The following is a 24,688-nucleotide window of genomic DNA, read 5'->3' on the forward strand; positions in this document are numbered from 1 at the left end:
AATTAAAATAATGTGTATATGTGTACACAAGGCATTTGAAACAAAATCTGGCACTAAGTAAACACTGAAAAATGTCTATAAAAGATCAAAACTACAAATATCCTTTTAATAATGTACACCCGTGGTGGATTCATGTCAATGTATGGCAAAACCAATACAGTATTGTAAAGTAAAATAAAGTAAAAATTAAAATTAAAAAATAAATAAATAAATAAAAGCAAAAGAAAAAAAAGAAAAATATTCTACTATTTTAATTAAAAAAAGAATATCTTAAATTACTTTACTGAATAATTTTCTTAGAAATTAATGAAAATAAACCATTCAATTGGTTTTTTTGAGGCCCATGTCTAAAATTTTAACAGGAGTAATTTTTGCAAGTAAAATGAAAACCTGATCATGGGGTAGAGTTAAAAAGAATAGACGGTACAGAAATCTAAAAGCTGTATTTGTTTATATCTCAAACATTAAGAAAAAAACAAAAATGTCTGCTAACTAAATTTAATATATTAATTTTCTTAAATAATTTAAATCATATATGTAGTGATTAGAAATTTGTTAACATATAGGCATAATTTTTACTTTTAAGTTAATTTGTAATTTTTCAAATTCTAATTAGAAGAAACAAGTTTTTTTTTCCTTTATATCTAATTGTATAATAATTCCTGTCTGAAACTGAAAAGATGAATAGTTTCCCATAACAAATGGTGTAACTCTGTTATTTTCCAACTTAGATTTGAAATTACAAGAATACAATTCACATACATGTGATTATGACATATCCTCACGCATCTTAAACATATAAATACACTTTGCTTTATAAATGGCACTTTTATGTTACTATTATCTTTTGGCATTTCTACTTTAGAATCATGGTAATCAGCGTTGATCTAGTCTTCTTAGTCAAATCGCTACTGTACCTTGTAAAGCAGAGTGAACAGCACAATGTGCAAAGTTTTACAGTGCAGAAGTCTCATGAGACCTTTATAGCTGGGATGGAGTGGTGTCCTTTTCTTATAGGGTGGCCAAGGATTTCCAGGGAATTTTCCACTCTGTTTTAAACTATAAAAATAAAATAAAACCAAAATTAGATGATAGACACAAGATTAAACTGATTTAAATGGTGATTCCATAGCTTCAATCACATACATTACATGCTACTTTAGCACTTTTTGTAATAACTTTATGTACAGACCAGCAAATTTCCTCTATCTTTTCTGGATATACCATACTATTGATTCATTACTACTGAATTCACAGCCAAGAGCACTGTAACAGCCTGAACAAAGCTTATCTAACAACAAATCTCTGTAAGGCACATCAAAGCCTTCTTACCCTCAGCAACACTACACGGTAGTCTGGTACGCCATGTGGGAGACATTCTATACAGCAAAATCACCAAAGGACAAAAATTCAAAAACACAGCACTGAACTGACCATGAAAAGGACACTTGTCTATAGTATGAGCTGAAACAAGAAGGCAGAGTTTTGCTTTTTCCCACTTGAATCTAGGCGCCCTCTGCACATCCACTCAAATCTGAAAATAACCAGTAAGGTGCTCTGAGAATTGATTCAAGGTTTACAAATAAATTTACCAAGTAATCAAATTAACAAATATAGAATTTGAAAATAATGAGGATCAATTGTATATGACAGAATTAGCATTACAAATCAGTGAGAAAAGCATGGATTCTTCAGTAAATAGTCCTGGAGCTGGTTTTCTGCACAGGGAAAAAAATAAACCACTACTTCACTCTATAAAAATCAACTCCAGGTGGATTAAAGACCCAAATATAAAAAAATAAAACTTGAGAACTAATAAAATTTAGACAATCTAACCAAAAAACCATCAAAGATAATCCATACACCACTTTCAATGCAAGAATCATGGAGGGAAATTAAGAAGTTTTTTTTAAAGGCTCAATTTCACCCAGTAATCCAGAGAATGTATGTCATACATTCAGCATTCAAAGTGAAAATGACATAATGAACATAAATATTTGATTTTACTTTCACTCAAAACTCCAATGAAAATATAGTAACAGTATTTTTTCTTTAAGATGAAAAACACAGGATGAGGAAAATCCAAAGAGGAAAAGAAAACAAAAATTTTGTTAATCGGAAAGCAAGTGGCTATGTGGATGATTCTAGTAAACCTAAGAAAGCCAAATCACAAGAAGGCAAGGGAGAAGGCTGAAAATCAACCCCAATTACTCTGCAGAATACTTAAAAGGCTCAGAAACTGGAAGCACCAGGTACTTCAATAATTGGGAGTTGAGCATGTGCTTGCATGCTCAGTCATGTCCAACTCTTTGCGACCCCACGGACTGTATGTAGCCCGCCAGGCTTCTCTGTCCATGGGATTATCCCAGCAAGAATACTGGAAGGGGTTGCCGTTTCCTCCTCCAGGGGATCTTCCCAACACAGGGATCAAACCCGCATCTCTTCTGTCTCCTGCTCTGGCAGGTGGATTCTTTACCATTGAGCCACCTAGGAAGCTGGAGTTGAGGAGACAGGAGGCTAAAATGAGGACTGGATGAAAACTGCTTTACCCCATCCCAATAGAATTCTGGCTGGAGAATTCATCTCTGAAGAAGGTAAAACACAAGCATGGTTTAGGGTGGGAGGATATGCGGTTAAAGTCATCAAATGCATTTTGATTCAGAATACTTAGGCTTTGACTCCATTTCATTTACAAAATAATGGCAGTCAGACCACTATATTCTGGGCAATATTTGAAAATACTTCTTTGAGAAATCTTACAACACCAAAAAGAAAGTTTCAAAGAGACTAACATAGGGGCTTCTCAACAAATCTGCTTGCTCAAATCACCCCGGAGTGTTGTAGGATCCACAACATCCACCAAGGCACTGAGGGCTAGCTCTTCCTCACAAGCAGCCAGAATCATTAGCTATCCTAGGAACGTCTCCAACATGAAAGCTAGAGACCTAACAGTGGAAGACTCAGCTAAAGGGAAAAGGATGTTATGCAGGTAGGGGAAAGAAAGTCTTAAAGATAAAAATTACAAGAAGAAGCAAAATGCTTTCCTGTTAAACCTATATAACATAGGTTTGCAAGGGGAAAATTAGTGCAGCCCACATAGCCATATTAGCAGAATTTCCTGACATCTGAATGAAACAAGAACACGACAAAAAGGAAAGAACTAACTCATAGTCTGGTCTCCATACAGGAGTTGATTTTTCCTGAATACCTTCTGAGACAAGGATAGGCTAAGCTGGCTTTTTAGGCATTTCAAGATCCTTCTGTCTGTGGGTATGTTGAGAGCAAAGGCACACTCTTAAGATGCTGATATGATTCCTCAACATAATATTGATGAGAAAAAACAATACAGGCAAGAGAAAGAAGAGGAAATGGCAGCTTCTCAGGAAACTGCTGATATTCCAGGATGTAGCCATAGAACTTACTCAGGATGAGTGGGAATTTATGGATATCACTCAATGGGAACTACACTTGGTCTCCCTAGGTCCTGTCTGTAAGCCAGACATGGTTACCTTTATGGACCAAAAGAAGGATCCCTGGGACATGAAGGAAATGGAGACAACAGCCATAAATCTAGGAACTGGGGCCACCACGCAAAAGGAGAATGGTGACTTCAGGATGAGCTCAAGATTTCTGGGGCACCACCATATTATTACCTTACCACCAAACAATCAGAAAAAAGTTGCATACCCTATAGCCCTCCCCCCAGATTTTGCCTATAAAAACTTCTCTCTAAAAACCATGGGGGAATTTGGGGTTTTCTAGAGCACAAGCCTCTTGTTCTTTCTGCTTGGTCCTGCAATAAACCCTTCTCTGCTTAAACAACAAAAAAAAATTACCATTAACATACCAGAGAAATAAGTTGCATCTATGATTCAAGAAGAGGGTGTCATTACATTGCTTTAAAATAAAAGAAAAAAACTTGTTTCTATATAATACTATAGTGGCTACATATACGCATAATTTTAAAAATCATTCCAATAGTATATAATAAAATGTTTTAATTATATTTCATTTAGCATAGAAAAGCAATTTTTAGCTTTTATTTGTTTACTTTAAGTACTAGGCCCCTAAATATGCAATGCCTAGATTAATAAAGTGTTCTGACATAAAGGTTAGATACTTGTTTAAGGCAGCAGGTAACATCATTTGACTGCTCTTTTTAAAATCATTAATGGAATAATGTAAACAAAAAGCTACATGACAGAAAAAAAAATTTTAAGTGACTCAAACCAACACCTAATTACTGACTAGTCTGAGACAAAAATGACACGTATAAACTCATACAACATACTTTAAAACATGGGCCAACAACCATTAACCTTCAAGATGGGAAGCAACATAAGTATCAGAAATTAGAGTTCAAAAAATTTGCTTTCCAGCTGAATTTAAAATAAACACTATATAAAAACCACATTTGTCTTTTGGAAATGGCCTAGATTATAGTTCCAACACTGCCATTAACAAACATATTTCACTGAACTTCTCTGGATCACAATGTCCTTGTATATAATATAATACTAAACTGAATAAATGGTTTTCCAGCTGTTGGTTTGTTTTGTTCTTGTTGGGTTTTGTTTGATTTTTCACTTTAAAAGCTGAACTGTCCACTAAAGGGTATTTTGGAAGGGAGTGAGGAGAGCAAGATGAGCCACCTTCGCTTTTTTAGCCCTCCTCTTGCTACTGCCCAGCTCCCTCGTTTAGTGATGGCCCCCAAGGCATTTCTACAGAAGCTGGAGAGAAGATCTTGAAGGCTTTTTACAGCAATTTTCCAGCAAAGATCGAAGCATCACACAAAGAAAATGGCTTATTTTCACTTAAACTCTTGGCACAAAAAAATTTAAGAAACTTAATTTTCATTCATTTAGCAATTACTGATTATCTACAAAGTGCCTAGTAACCAGGTAGATTCTGGAGACACAACAGCCTTAATTTACCTACTCATTTTCTCCATAATTCTTCAAAACACCTTTCTATTACCTTCTTGAAACAAAAAAATATCACACTAAGTAAAATCAGTTTCACCACTTTTGTTCCTTAAAACTAAAAGAAGATGAAAATGACCAATAGCCAATAAGCCCCACAATTTAGGGTTATTTCCCAGTTGTGTTATAATAAAAAGTGAACCAGTCAATTATGCTATCATATAAGACATATCAATAAAAGAAAGAGATGTACATATACAAAATAAATTTCAAAACAAATAAGTTTTACATAGATACAAACATATTCTTCATATCCATACTTATTTTAAATATACAAAATATTATTGGGTTACTATAGTTTGTGCATAAAATTTCACAGATTTACATGAAAATGATTTTAATATGAAGCTAACATGTATTTCTGTTATTATTCTTTCATTTTAAATACACACTTCTTTAAAACAAAGATTTTCAAACTGTCAAGAAACATCACAATGTTTCAGAAATATTTCTAAGAAACTATAAAGGCATTGTACAGGAATTCAAAAACAAAATGAGAATGAGAGAATGAGAAAAAACATAAAGCAAAATAGGAGAGAGGAAATTTAATAAAAACAGTTCTAAGAATATGGTTTTCTCTATGCAAAGCAGTTACAAGTCAAAATATGACATGGTTCTAAACAACTAATAACACAAAATAAGTCAGAAAATACAAGGTACCTACAAACAGAAAAGGTTACCTGTATGTCAGTATAGGTTTAAACCAGCTTTCTCAACCTTGACACTAATGACATTCAAGGCCAGAAATTCTTAGTCATGGGGACCAGACTTAGCCTATGCTACATGTTAATTTTAGCCCTCTGAAGTCTGTAGACAATGGTAAATGTCCCCTGGAGGACAAAATTCATTCTGACTGGGAACCACTGGTCTAAATGAAGGAAATTAACTTCTCAAAGCTCAAGTAAAAATCTTCTATTTGAAAAATAAAAGACCACAGTTCCCTTTGCTTCACAGAGTGCCTGGTATATAATAATGCACTCAGTACATGCATGTGTGTGTTCAGTCATGTCTGACTCTGCGACCCCATGGCTGTAGCCTGCCAGGATCCTGTGTCCATGGAATTTTCTAGGCAAGAGTACTGGAATCAGTAGCCATTTCTTCCTTCACAGGATCTTCCCAACCCCAGGATCAAACCCACATGCCATGCATCTCCTGCACTGGCAAATGGATTCCTTACCACAGAGCCACCTGGGAAGCCCTTACTCAATAAATGTGCGTTGTCAAATTGAATTTCACTTTTAAAACTGATTACATTAAGTATTTAATGACTCTTTCAAGGCCTGGAAAGCTTCAGGCCAATCCTAGTCCAAATTGCTATGTATTACAAAGTAAAGCAGAATAATAAAAATTAACTATATATTTACTTCTTACATATTCAATGACAAGCTACCACACACTCCCCCTGAAAAAAAGCAGAGCCACTTAAGACAACAAACAGTATTTATGAAGGCCAGACTAGGTTTTCCATGGGAATGCTTCCTCCCACCCATCTTTCATTTTCAGCATGAACAATTTCAAATTTATTTACTCAATGAACAACACTGTGAATGTCAATTATGTGCCAGCAATGAGACAGATTCTGAAGATATAAAAGAGAAACAGACAAAAATAACTTCCTTCAAGTAATAAGAAAACAAACAAAAAAAAAAGCAAAAAAATAGTTGTAAAAAGCAAACAAATAGTTACATAACTATACAAAAACTATATAAAGAAGTTGCTAAGAAAGGAGAATCTAAGGCTATCTCCCCAAGAGTTTTAGAGAAAAGTAGAGAGAAATGCCATTTCCTTCTCCAACGCATGAAAGTGAAAAGTGAAAGTGAAGTCGCTCAGTTGTGTCCGACTCTTAGTGACCCCATGGACTACAGCCCACCAGGCTCCTCTGTCCATGGGATTTTCCACGCAAGAGTACTGGAGTGGGTTGCCGTTGCCTTCTCCGAAGGGAGTGGAGAGCATGCTAAAATTCTGCATTATAAACTTTCTTGAGATGTATCTATGATGGTTCTTAAATTCAACATATATCTATTACTACAAAGTCTTGGCAAAGAGAAGTTTCAATTATACCCAATATCTGTATTTACACTTTGATAGTTATATGAACAAATATTTTCTCAAGATCAAATACATTTAAATCATTTCCAACTTGTTTTCAAAATGTTTGCGCACAAATGAACTGAGCACAAATGAAAGATGATGTTCTATAATGCTCAGCAATACATTAACCATTTAATGTTTAAAAACAGAAGGAAATATTGGGTTGGCCAAAACACTGATTCAGGTCTTTCTGTAAACTCTTATGGAAGAGCCTGTACAAATTTTTTGTTCTTGCTGTTGTTCAGTTGCTCAGTCGTGTCCAACTCTGTGCCAACCATGGACTGTGGCCTACCAGGCTCCTCTGTCCATGGGATTACCCAGGCAAGAATACCATAGGGGGATGCCATTTCCTCCCCAGGGGATCTTCCTGACTTAGGGATCGAACCCACGTCTCCACATCTCCTGCACTGAAGACAGATTCTCAACTAGTGACCAGCAGCAAAGACCCCGTAAGAACTTTTTGGCCAATACAATAATACATTAAAAAGCAATATACAACAATAATATATAAGACTGAATTCTCCATTAAAAAGATAGCCTCAAAACTTTTCTGCAATTATCAACATTTTAACTATTTTGTTAAACATTTACAAAGAAAATTCACTTTACTTTGGCTATTTTCCCAGTTGTTGAGAATACGGCAGTGCTACCACACTCTTTGTAGTCACCCACCATCTCTGACATGAGACCATTTCATTCTTTTAACTTGTGCCTCCTCTACTGGTTTAAAAGCAGAACAGCACAAAATTCAGCTTTGCGTTCCACTGGTCAAGCAGCAACTATATACGTTTGTTATTTTTTATGCTTATTAGTGCTTTCTATAATTTATTTTTATCAGATTAATGTCAGATTTTGGATCAAGATCTAGAGAATATAAATCTCAGCCACATTCTTTTTTAATCTTAAAATATTTCTTTCCTCTAAAGACTTTAAGTATACTTTAATGAGAACATTATCACATCTGTGTTATAACTGAATTTTTTTTAATAAACAGAAGATATCCACTATTATACTAATGAATATAACAGACTTACAATGCTGTGTATCTGTCCATCGCAGACTGCACGTCTCTACGGTAAACTGTTCGAAGAATGACCATGACAGGGTCAAATTCGTGATCCCAGACTTCAGCTACCATTCAAAAGAGAGCAGAAAGAAAACACTGATGACTTCTTAGGAATCAAGTCGATCTCTAACAACTGTGCGTGCATGCTGAGTCGCTCAGTCGTATCTGACTTTTCTGCAGCCCCATGGACTGTAGCCCGCCAGGCTTCTTTGTCCACGGAATTTTCCAGGCAAGAATACTGGAGTGGGTTGCCATTTCCTCCTCCAGGGGATCTCCCCAGAGATCAAACCCATGTCTCCTTGTCTCCTGCGCTGGCAGGAGATTCTTTACAATTGAGTCTCTAATGACTAATTACATTTCAGTATATCTTAAATTTAAAAGATGGTAAAGTTTAATTTGACTGAACTTCCCTTGTGCCTCAAGGGTAAAGAATCTGCCTGCCAATGCAGGAGACACAGGTTCAATCCCTGGGTTGAGAAGATCTCTTACAGAAGCAAACTGCAACCCACTCCAGTATTCTTGCCTTGGAAATCCCATGAACAGAGGAGTTTGGCAGGCTACAGTTCATGGGATCCCAATGGAGTAGGACACAGCTTAGCAACCAAACAACAACTTTCGGAGCAAGGAAATGGTAAAACAGATGAGAAGCGATGTCCACTACCCACACTCATGTTAACAAGAGTAGGCCTGCTTTCATTGCTTTTGTGAAATAAATTCATTTAAGGCTTAATTCCCCAAAACTGCAAATTTATTTTAAATAGTTTTTTAAAAAAGGTTAAAAACAACTCATCCATTCCAACTTTTATTTTACAAAGAAGAAGTCAAATCCAAAGATAAAAAACTGACTTTCTCAACGTCACACAACTAGCAGATACAATTCAGTATTATATGTGAATGTGACACTCAGTTTCTTGATTCTAATTTCAAATGTCCAGTGCTCTGCCTCAGTGTCTCAAAATTTACTGTGTGACAACCATCCTATAGAGATTGGTAAAAAAGCAGATTTCCACAATCTATCCCCAGAAATCTAGACAAGAGCAGACTGGGGTTTAGGGATAGAAAATTGTATTTTAATAAGGACCCCAACATGAATAAGTCTGACAAAGGTAATGCTCACATCACACGTTATTAATAAGCATAGCACTATACAAGAACATCATCCTACTTCTAAGCGCATCTAAATTTTAGATACAAAGTGTTCTCTACAGTAAAGAAATACTGTGCTTTTCCTTTAATGGAATACATTCCAACCAGAGATCCTGGATTGTTCTTGCTTCTTTTGTGAACTCTGAAAATTCCCACAAGATAAGGCTTATTTTGGTGCCTTTTATCAAACACAGTACATGTTATTTACAACTTCAAAGTGGGCATCATTTTTTCACTTAGACAACCAGTGTCAGGGGTCAGGGGTGCAAGAAACCTGTAACCTCTACTTGCTTCAAAATTTCAATTTAATGAATATGTGACAGTGAAGAAGAAAAGATCATGGATAAAAATTTCACCTACTTCTGGCTTTTATCAAGCATGTCTCTACAAAGCCAGGGAGAAAACCTTAGAAAACCAATCATTTAAGGAAAAGGTTTCTATGTATTTATGAAGGTTTAAAACATATGAGAACATTATCACTATTCCATATAGATTTTTAACTGTTTCAAATTAAACAGGGTAGTGACAACTATTTCAAAATCAAATTTAAAGGGCAAATACACTCAGAGTGTTTTTAAGTATATATTTTACATCATAATTTCAAGCTCATTAACTTACAAACATAAACTGGTGTTCATAGATAAAGTTCCTTTTATAATTTAGACTCATCTCAGAAGTCTTACTATAACATAAATCAGATTTTTAAATAAAAGGAATCAATATCACGGTATACTGAAAAAGACAAACATACACGTAAGAAAGTTGAGGGGGAAACCAAAGCTAAGGAAATAAAAGGCAAACATTTTGTTTCAGTATACACAACGAGCCTTCAAAAAACCTGATATTTGAAAAATACATTCATAGATATAAACGTACCTTTAGGAGTATACATGCCTTGTTGCATAGAACCTCCAGGTTCAAAAACAGGAGCCTTAAAATCAGCTACCGCTGATAAAACTGATTCAAAGCTATAACTTCCTGGAATAATACCACTTTTAGGATTTGGATTTTCTGGAATATGATGCATGTGTCAAGAAAAAAAATTAATAACTAGAAGTCAGATTTATAATCTTATTAAGGTATTAGTTTCCAACTTTCTTTGCTAAAATATTCCTGTCTTGAGAACCCCATGAACAGTATGAAAAGGCAAAAAGACAGGACACTGAAAAATGAACACCCCAGGTCAGTAGGTGTTCAATATGCTAATGGAGATCAGTGGAGAAATAACTCCAGAAAGAATGAAGAGACGGAGCCAAAGCAAAAACAACACTCAACTGTGGATGTGATTGATGATGAAAGTAAAGTCCGATGCTGTAAAGAACAGTATTGCCTACAAACCTGAATGTTAGGTCCATGAATCAAGGTAAACTGCAAGTGGTCAAACAGGAGATGGCAAGAGTGAATGTTGACATCTCAGGAATCAATGAACTTAAAAGGACTGGAATGGGTGAATTTAACTCAGATGACCATTGTATCTACTACTACGGGCAAGAATTCCTTAGAAGAAATGGAGTAGCCCTCATAGCCAACAGAAGAGTCTGTAAGGCAGTACTTGGGTGTAATCTCAAAAACGACAGAATGATCCCTGTTTGTTTCCAAGGCAAACCATTCAATATCACAGTAATCCAAGTCTATGCCCCAACCAGTAATGCTGAAGAAGCTGAAGTTGAACGGTTCTATAAAGACCTACAAGACCTTCTAGAACTAACACCCCAAAAAGATGTCCTTTTCATCAGAGGGGACTGGAATGCAAAAGTAGGAAGTCAAGAGATAACTGGAGTAACAGGCAAGTTTGGCCTTGGAGTACAAAATGAAGCAAGGCAAGGGCTAACAGAGTTTTGCCAAAAGAATGCACTGGTCACAGCAAACACCCTCTTCCTACAACACAAGAGAAGACTCTACATGTGGACATCACCAGATGGTCAACACTGAAATCAGACTGACTATATCCTTTGCAGCCAAAGATGGAGAAGTTCTATACAGGCAGCAAAAACAAGACCAGGAGCTGACTGTGGCTCAGATTATGAACTCCTTATTGCCAAATTCAGACTTAATTGAAGAAAGAGGGGGAAACCACTAGACCATTCACGTATGACCTAAATCAATTCCCTCATGATTATACAGTGGAAGTGACAAACAGATTCAAGGGATTAGATCTGATAGAGTGCCTGAAGAACAATGGATGGAGGTTCGTGACACTGTACAGGAGGCAGTGATCAAGACCATTCCCAAGAAAAAGAAATGCAAAAAGGCAAGATGGTTGTCTGAGGAGGCCTTACAAATAGCTGTGAAAAGAAGAGAAGTGAAAGGCAAAGGAGAAAAGGAAAGATATATTCATTTGAATGCAGAGTTCCAAAGAATAGCAAGGAGAGATAACAAAGCCTTCCTCAGTGATCAATGCAAAGAAACAGAGGAAAATAACAGAATGGGAAAGACTAGAGATCTCTTCAAGAAAATTAGAGATACCAGGGGAACATTTCATGCAAAGATGGGCACAATAAAGGACAGAAATGGTATGGACCTAACAGAAGCAGAAGAGATTAAGAAGAGGTGGCAACAATACACAGAAGAACTATACAAAAAGATCTTCATGACCCAGATAACCACGATGGTGTGATCACTGGACTAGAACCAGACATCCTGGAAAGCAAAGTCAAGTGGGCCTTAGGAAGCATCACTATGAACAAAGCTAGTGGAGGTGATGGAATTCCAGGTGAACTATTTCAAATCCTAAATGATGATGCTGTGAAAGTGCTGCACTCAATATGCCAGCAAATTTGGAAAACTCAGCAGTGGCCACAGGACTGGAAAAGGTCAGTTTTCTTTCCAAACAACCCCCAAGAAAGGCAATGCCAAAGAATGCTCAAACTACCACACAATGGCATTCATCTCACAAGCTAGCAAAGTAATGCTCAAAATTCTCCAAGCCAGGCTTCAACAGTATGTGAACAGTGAACTTCCAGAGGGTCAAGCTGGATTTTAAAAAGGCAGAGGAACCAGAGATCAAATTGCCAACATCCTTTGGATCATCAAAAAAGCAAGAGAGTTTCAGAAAAACTCTACTTCTGTTTTACTGACTACACCAAAGCCTTTGACTGTGTGGATCACAATAAACTGTGGAAAATTCTTAAAGAGATGGGAATACCAGACCACCTTACTGCCTCCTGAGAAACCTGTATTCAGGTCAAGAAGCAACAGTCAGAACAGTACATGGAACAACAGACTGTTTCCAAATAGGGAAAGGAGTACATCAAGGCTGTATATTGTCATCCTGCTTATTTAACTTATATGTAGAGTACATCATCCAAAATGCCAGGCTGGATGAAGCACAAGCTGGATTCAAGATTACTGGGAGAAATATCAATAACCTCAGATATGCAGATGACACCATCCTTATGGCAGAAAGCAAAGAAGAACTGAAGAGCCTCTTGATGAAAGTGAAAGAAGAGAGTGAAAAAGTTGGCTTAAAACTCAGCATTCAGAAAACTAAGATCATGGCATCCAGTCCCATCACTTCATGGCAAACAGAAAGGGAAACAATGGAAGCAGTGACAGACTTTATTTTGAGGGGCTCCAAAATGACTGCAGATGGTGACTGCAGCCGTGAAATTAAGACGCTTACTCCTTGGAAGGAAAGCCATGACCAACCTAGACAGTATATTAAAAAACAGAGACATTACTTTGCCAACAAAGGTTCATCTAGTCAAAGATATGGTTTTCCCAGTAGTCATGTATGGATATGAGACCATAAAGAAAGCTGAGCACCGAAAAATTGATGCTTTTGAACTGTGGAGTTGGAGAAGACTCTTGAGAGTCCCTTGGACTGCAAGGAGATCTAAAAAGTCAATCCTAAAGGAAATCAGTCCTAAGTATTCATTGGAAGAACTGATGCTGAAGCTGAAGCTCCAATACTCTGGCCACCTGATGCTAAGAACTGACTCACTGGAAAAGACCCTGATGCTGGGAAAGATGGAAGGCAGGAGGAGAAGGGGATAACAGAGGATGAGATGGTCAGATGGCAGCATCGACTCAATTGACATGAGTTTGAGCAAGCTCAGTGAGTGGCTGATGGACAGGGAAGCCTGGTGTGCTGCAGTCAATGGGGTCGCAAAGAGTCTCACATGACTAAGACTGAACTCAACTGAACTGAATTGGCTGCAATATATAAAGCTGGCCACAAGAGGGCTACATAATACAACAGTTCAATAACAACTTTATTAACTGTGATTTTTTAAAATAGCTTAATGCAGCTTAATTTTTAAAATAACTTATTTTTAAGATAGCTTAATTAATAGCTTACTAATAAATTATATGCTGAAGTAGTTCTGATGTATATTTCCCCCAAAACAAATGAATACAGTTTCAGGAAATGAAAAAAAAAAAACCTTTAAAAATTAATCTCCATTTTCAACAATTTACAAATAATGTTATATTATTCGTCTTCGAAAATCAAAGACAGTATACTAAATATCAGCCCAGATTTTTACGAGCAAAGATTATTTCATAAAAGACACAAAATATCCTCCTCAAAATAAGAATGAAAAAATACTAAGCAAATTTTTCAAAAAGAAGAAAACCAGAAAACCCTAGATTCTTTCCTATTGGTTTCACATTAAAGCTATATAATTTTTTCTAAATTCAAAGTTATGGAGAATTCTTTTGCTCTTTTACAGCACTGATACACAGTGATACACATAAAGGCTGAATGAAATCATCAAACAGTATCAAGTTGTTGTCTGCTTAAGAAAATCTTTAAGGTTATCAAACAGACTTTCTAATAGGAGCCAGTTCATAAAATTTTAGTCAATTATTTCAAACAAAATCATAATGTACAAAGTAAATTCAAAAACTCACAAAGCAAATTTTCCACTAAATAACATGATAACCTTTATCTAAAACTTTATGAAGAATACCTTAAAAAAACAATAAAGTGTCCACTGAATCCTCAGTCCTATAGAGAACCTTAAGGTTTTAAAGTTTGTAGACAACAGCCTTTGCCCTTCAAAGCCTCTTGGTTTAAAACTGAATTCTCAGGAAAAAATACTCAGAATGTTTAAAACTCTGATAATTATAAGATATAACTCTAAATTTTAATGATGAATTCCATCCTGGTTATACAAATATAGTAGACCTAGCTGCCTTTTACCAAGTGTCCAGTTCCCTTTTACTACTGCTATCCTAGAAGGTCAGGTTCTGGGGTGCCCAGAGCAAAGAGTCCTGATGCTTAAACAAAGTCTAACAAGAGCACCCTGAGAGATGATGATTAGAAGCAAATCTGCCACTGATCTTGAACACAGAATTGAACAAAAAAATTGGGAGTTTTTTTCCATATTATTTTCCAACCTCAAAAAAAAAAGTTTTAATCAGAAAGTGATATATTTTAATCCATAAATATTACTTGTAATTTAGATCCTACAACTAAAAGAAAATTAAACTCTTAAAAGGATATGAGGTCCAGCAATGAACTGTGTGTTCTGTCATTCATACACAGCTGGGCTACCATCTCTGCTCTGAGAATCTCATCATCAGACATTCCTAAAATTAAAAACAGAATTAATATATCTGAATATTTATATATATAAAGAAACAACTTACCACACAATTAAGTTATTTTACCAAAAATGAGATGCTTCAAAAATCACAGGGCAAAGAAAACAATGCCCCAATATAACTGCAGTTTAACTGCCCTGCTATTTGCAGTTCCCTTAAGTAAGGGTTCAAAGAATATTCTAAAAGGAGTATTAATGGTAAAACATATTGTGTCAAGAGTATGAAATGCATCCTTTCCTTTTTTTCCATAAACCAGTTACTACCACAGGGTAAGGGGAGGAAAGGGAGGTACCCAAGTATTTGTATTAGTGCTTTTTACCTAAATGTAAACGAAGACTCAAAAGAATCACAAGAAATGTAAGAGCGCCTTCTAACATGGATCTCTCATGCTCTGCATCAAGTACTGTGTTTTGATGTTGTGAAGCCATTGTCAACAAATCCACTACCTTAAATCTATTAAAAAAATATTTGAGACAGATTTTTTTTAAGTTAAGACAAAATTAACTTAAATTCCAAATACTTCCTAATACCTGTATTAATAAAACTATGCTTACCTTTCAAAGACAGATGAAATAAAATAATCTGGATCAAGTCTAGATGCACAAACCTTTAAAAGATCAATAAATAAATAAATAAAAATAAAACCCACAAAGTTTATTTCTCAGTAGTCAGTATTTATTCAGTATTCTTCTTTTTTTTAATTTAAATTTATTTAATTGGAGGCTACTTTACAATATTGTATTGGTTTTGCCATACATCAACATGAATCCACCACGGGTGTACATGTGTTCCCAATCCTGAACCCCCTCCCACCTCCCTCCCCATACCACCCCTCTGGGTCATCCCAGTGCACCAGCCCGAGCATCCTGTATCCTGCATCGAACCTAGACTGGCGATTCGTTTCTTATATGATATTAGACATGGTTCAATGCCTCTTTTTCTTTTTTTCTTCCTCTTTTCCCCCTCTGGGTATTTCCCCCACACGGCTTGCAGGATCTTAGCTCCCCAACTAGGGATTGAACCTGGGCCCTTGGCAGTGAAAGCACCAAGTCCTAAGCACTGGACCATGAGGAAATTCCCCAGTTTTATTTCTTGTGCTTATCATTCCTCTTATTTTCTGTATCGTATTTGTTCAAACAGCTTACCTGGAAGCAAGTCTTTCATATGCAAGTCACTCTTGCCCTTTATTTAACTCACAGAACAAGCCAATATATCCGCAGGCCCCTTGGCCAGGGCAGGTACCAGAGAGCTGGGGATGGCCTTTATGCCCCAAAGCTCACCAAGATGATTCAAACCAGCCAATGCTAAACTACTTCCCTAGCCCTGCCGTGCCTTTCCTATGGAAACCTCAATAAAGCTTCTGATCTAGGATTTCCCCTCATTCCTTCTGTCTCCTGACAAAAATCTAACGCTTCCCCTTTGGTCCTGCGTGGCATGGCATGCCCCTCTCCCTTTGGAAAATGTAAGTAATAAAATTCTTCTTTCAATAGCACTGACCTCTCTATGTCCTCATTTAGTCACCTCTACAAATTAAAATCCCACAGGTACAAATGAGATACTTCTGAAGTTCAACATCTCCATCACTAGACTGGCTTACCTGTAACAGGTAAATGTCAGGATCAATCATGGAATTACAGAAATGAGACTGGACATAGGTCATGGCTTGTCCTTTGATCTGCAGACCATTTCTTACCCACATATTGCTATGGATTTCAGCAAGACTTGCCTAGTAAAACAAAAATTAATTGAACGAAGAAGTCATCTATAGTCAACCTTTATAAAATCATGTTACGATAAACAATCATTCCAAAATATTTTACAGCTTAATCATAGCATAAGCCTGATATTCTGTCTGGTATTTAGGATATTCAGTTCAAATATATAATTTTAAAATAATCACTATATTTTATATACTCCTTCTTTTGGAGCTTATATATGAGTTAAGTTTCCATGATGACTCCTGGGTATATTTATAATAATATTCACTGAAACCTTAAATGAGGTCTCCTGCATTGCAGACAGGTTCTTTACCATCTGAGCCACTAGGGACTCCAGCCAGCCCAAAAGCCTAAATACATACCTGAATTTGGAGTGGGTGAATCATCAGTTTCATTAACATTTCCTGATCTGGCAAAACAGAATCCAAATCTAGTTCTTGACATTTCACAGCCTAAAAATTGTTATTAAAAAAGTTACTAATTTAATACATATTTCCCAATGTTCATAAAACAGATGAACAGAGTATTTAATGAAAACTTTTACCTTACTCAAAAACATAGCGTAATAACGATGTAGTGGCAGATGAAAAGTAACTTGGTTAGGTGCTGGCTGGAAAGAAAGAAAATCCAGAAGTCAAATAATACTTTACCAAATTCAAAGGTTTTAAAATGCTAAAACAACACTTCCACCTTGATTTATTGGCCTACACTTTTTTTTACCAAAAAGTAAGATTTTAGACGTTATAGTTTAAAAACCCCACTGTAGAAAAAAGTATTACAATTTAAAGACCCAAATGCAAGTTCCTTAAAGGCAGAAACTATATACTCAAACTATATACTCAATCCTCTGATGCATCTCGTACAGAACAAGGGATGGAAGACGTTTCCCTTTACAGTCGGCCATTTCAGAATCTTCACATGCATGCACAACAAATGTGATGATAATAACAAAAACAATAATCACAGCTAACATTCACTGAGTGTGCCAGTCACCGTGCTGATAAGCACTTTATTCATATTTAATTTAATCCTAGGAGACCCCTATGGGGTAGAAATTGAATATTCCAATTTTATGAATAGGGAAACTCAATTTTAAAAAACTTAAGTAACTTCCTAAAGCTAACAGGTAGTGAACTGAGAAGCTAGTCTGCTATATTCAGAATTATCTGAGGGTCTGACTACAGCCCTATCCTGAAGTGCAGTTAAAGGGCTTACCTAGCTGGATGAGATGCTCCCCGTATCAGTGGTGAACACAGACTCTATAGGAAAGCTTAGTACAGTACACGTCAAAGATCTTTGATATCCTTGTGGATATTATAAAAAGCGTATTTTAAATCTGTGACTCCCATGGGTCACACTATTGCTCAAGGGCAAACACAAATAAAGAAAAATGAAACATTAAAAGATATCATTTGTTTTTAATGCTTCTATAAATTTTTGGTAGTTTTCTCCTGTTAAAAAAATCTAGCCAAAACATTCTCATAATTATGCTAATATAGTATCATATTGAGTCATAAAGATTTGAAATGTCACCATCCCTGAAAGAGTTTTTTCCAAAACCAGTATGAGAAAAAAATCCTCTTTAACATGTGAATAACCATCTATAGAAAGTTGTTCTAATAAATGTTTGACTTCCAGAAAAGGGGAGGAATTTCTGACACATGCTGCAATTTGGATGAACCTTCGAGACATTATGCTAAGTGAAATAAACCAGTCACAAAAATACATATACTGTATGATTCCACTTAGGTATGCCAAGCAGTCAATATCATAGAGACACAAAGTATGATGATGGCTGCCAGGGGCTGGGGTAAGGGAAAGTGAGATTATTGGGTTTGCTGGGGACAGAGTTTCAGCTTTACTAAACAAAGTTCTGGAGGCTGGTTGCACAAGAATGTGAATAACCGTATACTTTAAAAAAGGTTTAAAAGGTGGTAAATTTTATGTGCATTTCACCATAATCAAAAATAAAAATCAAGCAAGTTTGCCTTATATTACTATCATCGTTTGAGTAACATAACATATACTAACTAGCTAAATCCTTCAATTTCCTTTGAAGGCATCAAGAACAGTGCCTAAGCTGCCTCATCCATAAAGTGAAGATAATAAGCAGATGGACAACTGTGAGGATCAAGTAAAAGGACACAGTACTCAACACACATTTCTATTAATTGCTAAGCCACAGGCTCTATCTTGTCTTTCAAGGCTTGAGCATATGTTAAACACACATTCTTCTGCAGTTTTACATCCCATAATCTCCCTTTGTCCAATGTCACAAATAAGCTACTTGAAAAACTCTTTTAACACTCCTTCCAAATATACTGAGGTGTTTCTTAGATTCCATTCTCAGCTTTCCACTGTTCCCATTTGAGACACTTCGTTCAGTTTATAGCTTCAACTGCCAACACAAGATGACTACTAAATCTCAGCAGAAATTTCACTCCTGAACTCCAAACCCTACATTCAAGTATCTACCGAACATCAACACTTATTTAACATCCCATGGGGACCACAAATACACTGTGTCCAGATCAAACTCAGCATCTTTGCCCTAAAACTCAATCTTTCTCAATGTTTCTTCTGCAAATTCCCAGTAATAGAAATCTGAAATGTAAACTCTTTCCTTCTCTCAAATCTCCTCCACTTGCTAAGGCGTCAAAGTGTGTTTGATTTTCTAAGTACCTCTTAATTCTACTTTTTCCTCTTTCCACATTGCCTCTAACCAACCTTAGCTCAGGCTCTCAACATTTAGTGCCCAGATTTCAGTGCTAACCTTTGCTTCTATTCTTACCCTCTATAAGAAGCTTTTTGTGGTATCTGTCTAGCTCACAAATCTCCCTCTTCTTCTCAGAATGTCCCTTCCTCCCCACTTTCCAAATACATACACACAGGAATTGGAGCCTGCCAGTCAAGTTTAGAGTAGTCACATCTGATTAGATCAGGGCAGGGGATCCCTATCCCATCATGGGCAATGAGGTTCTCTCTCACTTGAAAACTGAACTGGGATTTAAAGACATCTGTGGAGATTCTTGGAGTATGGCTGAAACTGCAATATAAGGCAATTATAGGAAGATAATGTTTAACAAAGGCAAAAAAAAAAAAAGCACAGAAAAACCAATCTACAGAAAGAGAAGAAAAAAATGAGGCAGAAAGAGCAAGGAAAAGCAAGAGACAAGAGCTCCTGTTCAGCATTCCACTCAGTTCCTGAAGTCCAGAATGCCATAAGATCCCTGAACAATCTCTCTGTACTCATAATAAAGTATCACTCCTTTAAATCAGGCTGCCTTAAAAGTGTTTTTAAAAGAAGCTTAATTAATACATCTACTTAAATCTGTTTTTACATGCATATTAAATTTTCATACTGCCAGGAGATAGTCTTACTGAACATTACTTTAACCCTGTACTTCTCCATTTATCATCTTTTAATGGCTCCCTATAGTTTTAACCTCCTTTAACTGTCCAACTCTTGAGAGATAGGACTCTCCGGCCTTATCTATTGTCATATAAACTCATACACTATAAGTAGAGCCTTTGTATATGCTCTTCCCTTGGCCTCAAATGCTATATATACTTGCTCCCGCTGGATTAACGTACCATAAGACTTTGCTGAAACGACATTTCTACTAGGAAGTTTTTCCTGAGTCCCCCAGGGTAAATCAGATGCTCCACTCTACTCTCCCCTATAGCACCCTCGTCAGAACTTTATACAGAAGCATTCTGATCAAATTAGCCATTTACTTGTCTTCCATTTCCTCAAATCAGGAACCCTTTCATCACTGTATCCCCAGTGTTTAGAACATAGTAAACATTCAATAAATATTTGCTGGGTGAACACATGTTCTACTTTCCTCTCATGAGAGAAGACTCTAACTACTCTGCTATATACTCATAAATGTTGCTCTGCTATACACTCATAAATGATATTTAGAATTTCAGGGTTCTTAAGTGGTCTACACTTTGGGAAAAGTTTATTCCATCCTGTGTTCTAAGTGATTGTTTGATATGTCTTAATTCAATTCAAAAATTATTATTTACTTCATCTGTGCTGGATTACTGCAATAACTTCTGACCTCCATACTCAGGCTGACAGAACAAATATTTATCACATATGAAATACATGCCTCTTGGTCAATCCTCACTGGCTAATAGTATTATCTTAAAGAAATGAGTAGAGAGATTCGGTAATGCTTTAAAACAAACAAAAACACTGTCAAGAAGACACAGCTATTTGATTTGTGGCAGAGCAACAGCTTTTACTCAGGTATGCCTAATTCTAAAGCTCTTTCCATTGCCAACAGCTAGTACAGCTGAAATACTACCAGACAAGCAGTTGAGAGATGTAGGCTCTAGACCCAGAATTATTAGTAGTTTGCCATAAAACTACAGGCAAGTCACTTAATATCTCTATCTCCATTTTACATCTATGAAAAAGGAAAGGATTAACAATATCTTCCCTACTTAACCAGGGTTGTTTTCAGAAACAAATATGTCAAAGCACTTTAAGAAACAAGAAACTTTTAAACATCGTAAAAGACATTGTTTGATTCCCAAATTCTACTTAAACTTTCATTCTTTTTTCTTTCATTCTTTATTTAATTCTTCTCAGTTCATTATCAATGACAATTACTTCTGCTCATACCCACAGAGCACTGACCAATTGATAAAGCTGTGGTGCCTTTTCCATCAATCTCCTCTATTCTATTCACATCTGCACTGCCACTTTTTCCTCCCTGAAAGAAACTGATATTCACTCCTGAGAAATACACATTTAATAACATTAAAAAATATTCCTTCTCTAGGAAATAAGCAAATACAGTTAACGTGCTGTAGAATCCCCTAAATAACAAATGATTGGTCTCTTACTTCCTCCTTTTTTAAAGCCTAGTGATTTTATGCTTATTCTGACATCTTTCCCTTATCCCATGAAAAGACATTCATTATTTTCAAGGTTAAATGAGATCTAACACTTCTTTTCTTAAATGCTTTTACATAATCAAAAATATACATACCTCATCTACGAAGTTAATAGCATCAAACCAGTCTTGAAGAGCTTCAAGGCAATATCTAACAACATTTCGGGTATATTCTTGAGTTTCCTAAAATAATAAGCCTTATAAATTTATAGTATATAAATATATATATGCTCAACTTCAAAGTATATGCAATATATAAAAATAGTTATGTGTATTTTATATATGTAAAATAACAAAATATACGTATGTTCAAAATAACCACATTTGCCATTTCAAGAAATCATTTCACAAACTAATAGTAACAATTAGTGATAGTCATAAAAATTAAAGAACACAATATATCACCCTCTATATAATATATTCCTGAAAATGAATCAAAGCTGAAATAAATTTATGTGACGTAAACTGGATTCCATTTCAAGAGATCCTAAAAATGTTAAGTTCCCTACTGTTATTATTGGATGGAGTTTCTTTTAGAATGATAAAAATAAAAGTTTCAGAAATGGATGGTTGCACAACATTGAGAATGTATGTATTTAATGTCACTGAATTATATACCTAAAAATGGGTTAAAGCAGTAAAAAAGAAAAATTATGTTATGCATATTTTGCCACAATAAAAAAAAGAGGGCAGAACATAGGAGTACTATAAACAGCCTGTGAATATCTTAGCTTGCAAATGACTATGTTCCCCTTAAAATAAGGGTACTGTGGAAGAATATTGTGAGCTTCCTGGATGGCGCTAGTGGTAGAGAACCTGTCTCCCAGTGCAGGAAATGTAAAGAGACCCAAGTTTGACCCTGGGTCAGGAAAATCCCTTGGGGGAGGGCATGGCAACCCACTCCAGTATTCTTCCCTAAAGAATCCCTTGGACAAAGGAGCCTGGCGGGCTACAGTTCATAGGGTCGCAAAGAGTAGGACATGACTGAAGTGACTTAGCACACACACACGAAAGAATATTGTAATGTTTTATGGAGAAATTGATTCAGTGAAATGGGAAAGTATTAAGTTAAACATGGAAAAATAAATCATGATACCCTCTCTTTAAAAAATTAGGCAAAGGATTTGAATAGACATTTCTCCAAAGAGGATCTACACATGACAAACAAGCACAAGAAAAGATGCCAATACTATCAGTCATTAGGAAAATGCAAATCAAAGTCACAATGAGATACCTACCACTTTATACCTATTTGGACAGTTATAATTTTTGAAATGTAAAATAAGTGTTGGCAAGAATACAGAGCAACAAACTCTCATACATAGCTGGTAGAAATATAAAACGGTGCAGCCATTTTTAAGTTAAACAGAGTTACCATGAAAGTGAAAATGAAGAGTGCTCAGTCGTGTCCTACTCTTTGCCACCCCATGGACTGTATGGTCCATGGCATTCTCCAGGCCAGAATACTGGAGTGGGGAGCCGTTCCCTTCTCCAGCACATCTTCCCAACCCAGGGATAGAACCCAGGTCTCTCGCACTGCAGGTGGATTCTTTACCAGCTGAGCCACCAGGGAAGCCCACAGAGCTACCACATGACCAAGCAATTCTACTCTCATACACCCAAGAGAGTTGAAAACATACATTCACACAAAAACCTATACAAATGTTCACAGCAACATTACCCACAGAGCCAAAAACCAAAATCAACCCATGAATGGACAAATAAGTGTGATATCCCTGTGCTATGGAATACTATTTAGGAGATTAGCGGCTTCCAGGAAACGAGACGAGGCTGGAACGGAGAGGCTGCGTTTTCTTTTTTGGCAGGGGGCAGGGGCACAGTGTTAAAAACGTTCTGGAACTAGTGGTGACTGCAGCACAACTTTGTGAATACACTGTAAACTACTTAATTGTATAGTTTAAGCAGATTAAAATGGCTCTCAATAAAAAGGTTTTAGAAAAACATTTTGGGGCATCAATGTCAACAAAAGGTACCATCACTGTCAAACAGGTTCCTGTTATGAAGAAGCAAATGGAAACAAGGTGCATACAATGCTCTATGTCACACTCTAGCACTACATCTGACAAGTGCTGGTTAAGTGCTCCAAAGAGTCACCGCCAGACTCAACTTGTGTCTAGCTTGCAGTAATCTAAAGCTTGCCACTAGATGGAAATTTCACAGCTTATTTGTTCCCGTTTAGAAAGCAAAAATTAGTGACATTCTAGAAATGTGCCATCCCTTTATCCAAGCTATCTATTATTAATTTAGTATAACTTGTTCAATGATCCCTTAGCACTTTTAAGAACCAAATAGCATACAAGGCAATCATACAAAGAAAGTAAGCTATCAGGTGAAGTTTCCTTTTTTATTGCTAATCCTCTAGTTTTACATTTTATAATTAAAAAACATAAAGAAACAGCTTTTTAAATACTTTTTTTTCTAGTTTACATTTCTAAAACCTCAACACTGCTGCTAAAAAACTCTAGACATTCCTCTTTAAGAGACAATTATAGCAAAGTGATAAAAAGCACTGGTTCTGAAATCAGATAGATTTGTTTTCAAACTCAAGCTTCTACTTGTAGTTGTGTAAATGCGGGCGAGTTGTTCAACCTCTTAAAAAAAGGGATGATACTCTCTACTTTATAAGAGATGCTATGAAGATTAGATAAGAACATAACATGAGGAATATAGCATAAGAATAAAGTCTGGCATAGTACAGGTTCTCAACAAGAGAACATCTTATCTAGGAACCAGATGTCCCTTTAGCTGACAAACTCCTCTCTTATTACAAGATAACATGAGCTCATTTTTCTCTCTGTCATCTTCACTTCTTAGATTAAGGGACCCAAAATACAATGAAATCCTGGCCTTCAAAAGTGAAAAATAACTACTGCCTGAAAACAATGATTTCTCTTCATCACAGAAAGAAACATAGCTTCAGTCTTATAATCCAAATTCATTCTAAACAGTTGTCAGAATAATCTTCCTAAAATACTGGTCTTCTCATATCAACATCAGATCAATCCTCTCTCCAAAGGCAGCATCTTTTCTGTTGGCTTATGTGATGCTGCATTCTTCTGTTTATTTTCTCCTTTCCCTTTCTGACATTTAAATGTTAACTTTTTCTTCAAAGTCCATTTCCCTTTTCTCCCAACTTGACTGCATTCCATCCCCTGGCAATAAATGCCATTTTTATTCTCAAGGGTCTAAAATTTATACCCT

At 36.1% G+C, this 24,688-nt stretch overlaps 1 protein-coding gene across 1 annotated transcript in view; it reads right to left on the reverse strand.

The window, feature by feature from the left end:
- The window catches only part of UBR3 (ubiquitin protein ligase E3 component n-recognin 3), a 199,292-nt gene that overhangs the window by 95,024 nt on the left and 79,580 nt on the right, over nucleotides 1-24,688 (reverse strand). Inside the window, exons 11-20 of the mRNA XM_060409777.1 lie at nucleotides 21,563-21,649; nucleotides 17,098-17,163; nucleotides 16,916-17,005; nucleotides 16,433-16,561; nucleotides 15,390-15,442; nucleotides 15,155-15,288; nucleotides 14,736-14,820; nucleotides 10,162-10,304; nucleotides 8,108-8,204; nucleotides 918-1,059 (exon numbers count right to left, since the gene is read on the reverse strand). Of these exons, the coding sequence (XP_060265760.1) occupies nucleotides 918-1,059; nucleotides 8,108-8,204; nucleotides 10,162-10,304; nucleotides 14,736-14,820; nucleotides 15,155-15,288; nucleotides 15,390-15,442; nucleotides 16,433-16,561; nucleotides 16,916-17,005; nucleotides 17,098-17,163; nucleotides 21,563-21,649 (1,026 nt within the window). The remainder of the gene's footprint in view (nucleotides 1-917; nucleotides 1,060-8,107; nucleotides 8,205-10,161; nucleotides 10,305-14,735; nucleotides 14,821-15,154; nucleotides 15,289-15,389; nucleotides 15,443-16,432; nucleotides 16,562-16,915; nucleotides 17,006-17,097; nucleotides 17,164-21,562; nucleotides 21,650-24,688) is intronic.

This window comes from Ovis aries, chromosome 2 (genome assembly GCF_016772045.2).
Source record: "Ovis aries strain OAR_USU_Benz2616 breed Rambouillet chromosome 2, ARS-UI_Ramb_v3.0, whole genome shotgun sequence".
In the NCBI taxonomy this organism is placed as follows: domain Eukaryota; kingdom Metazoa; phylum Chordata; class Mammalia; order Artiodactyla; family Bovidae; genus Ovis; species Ovis aries.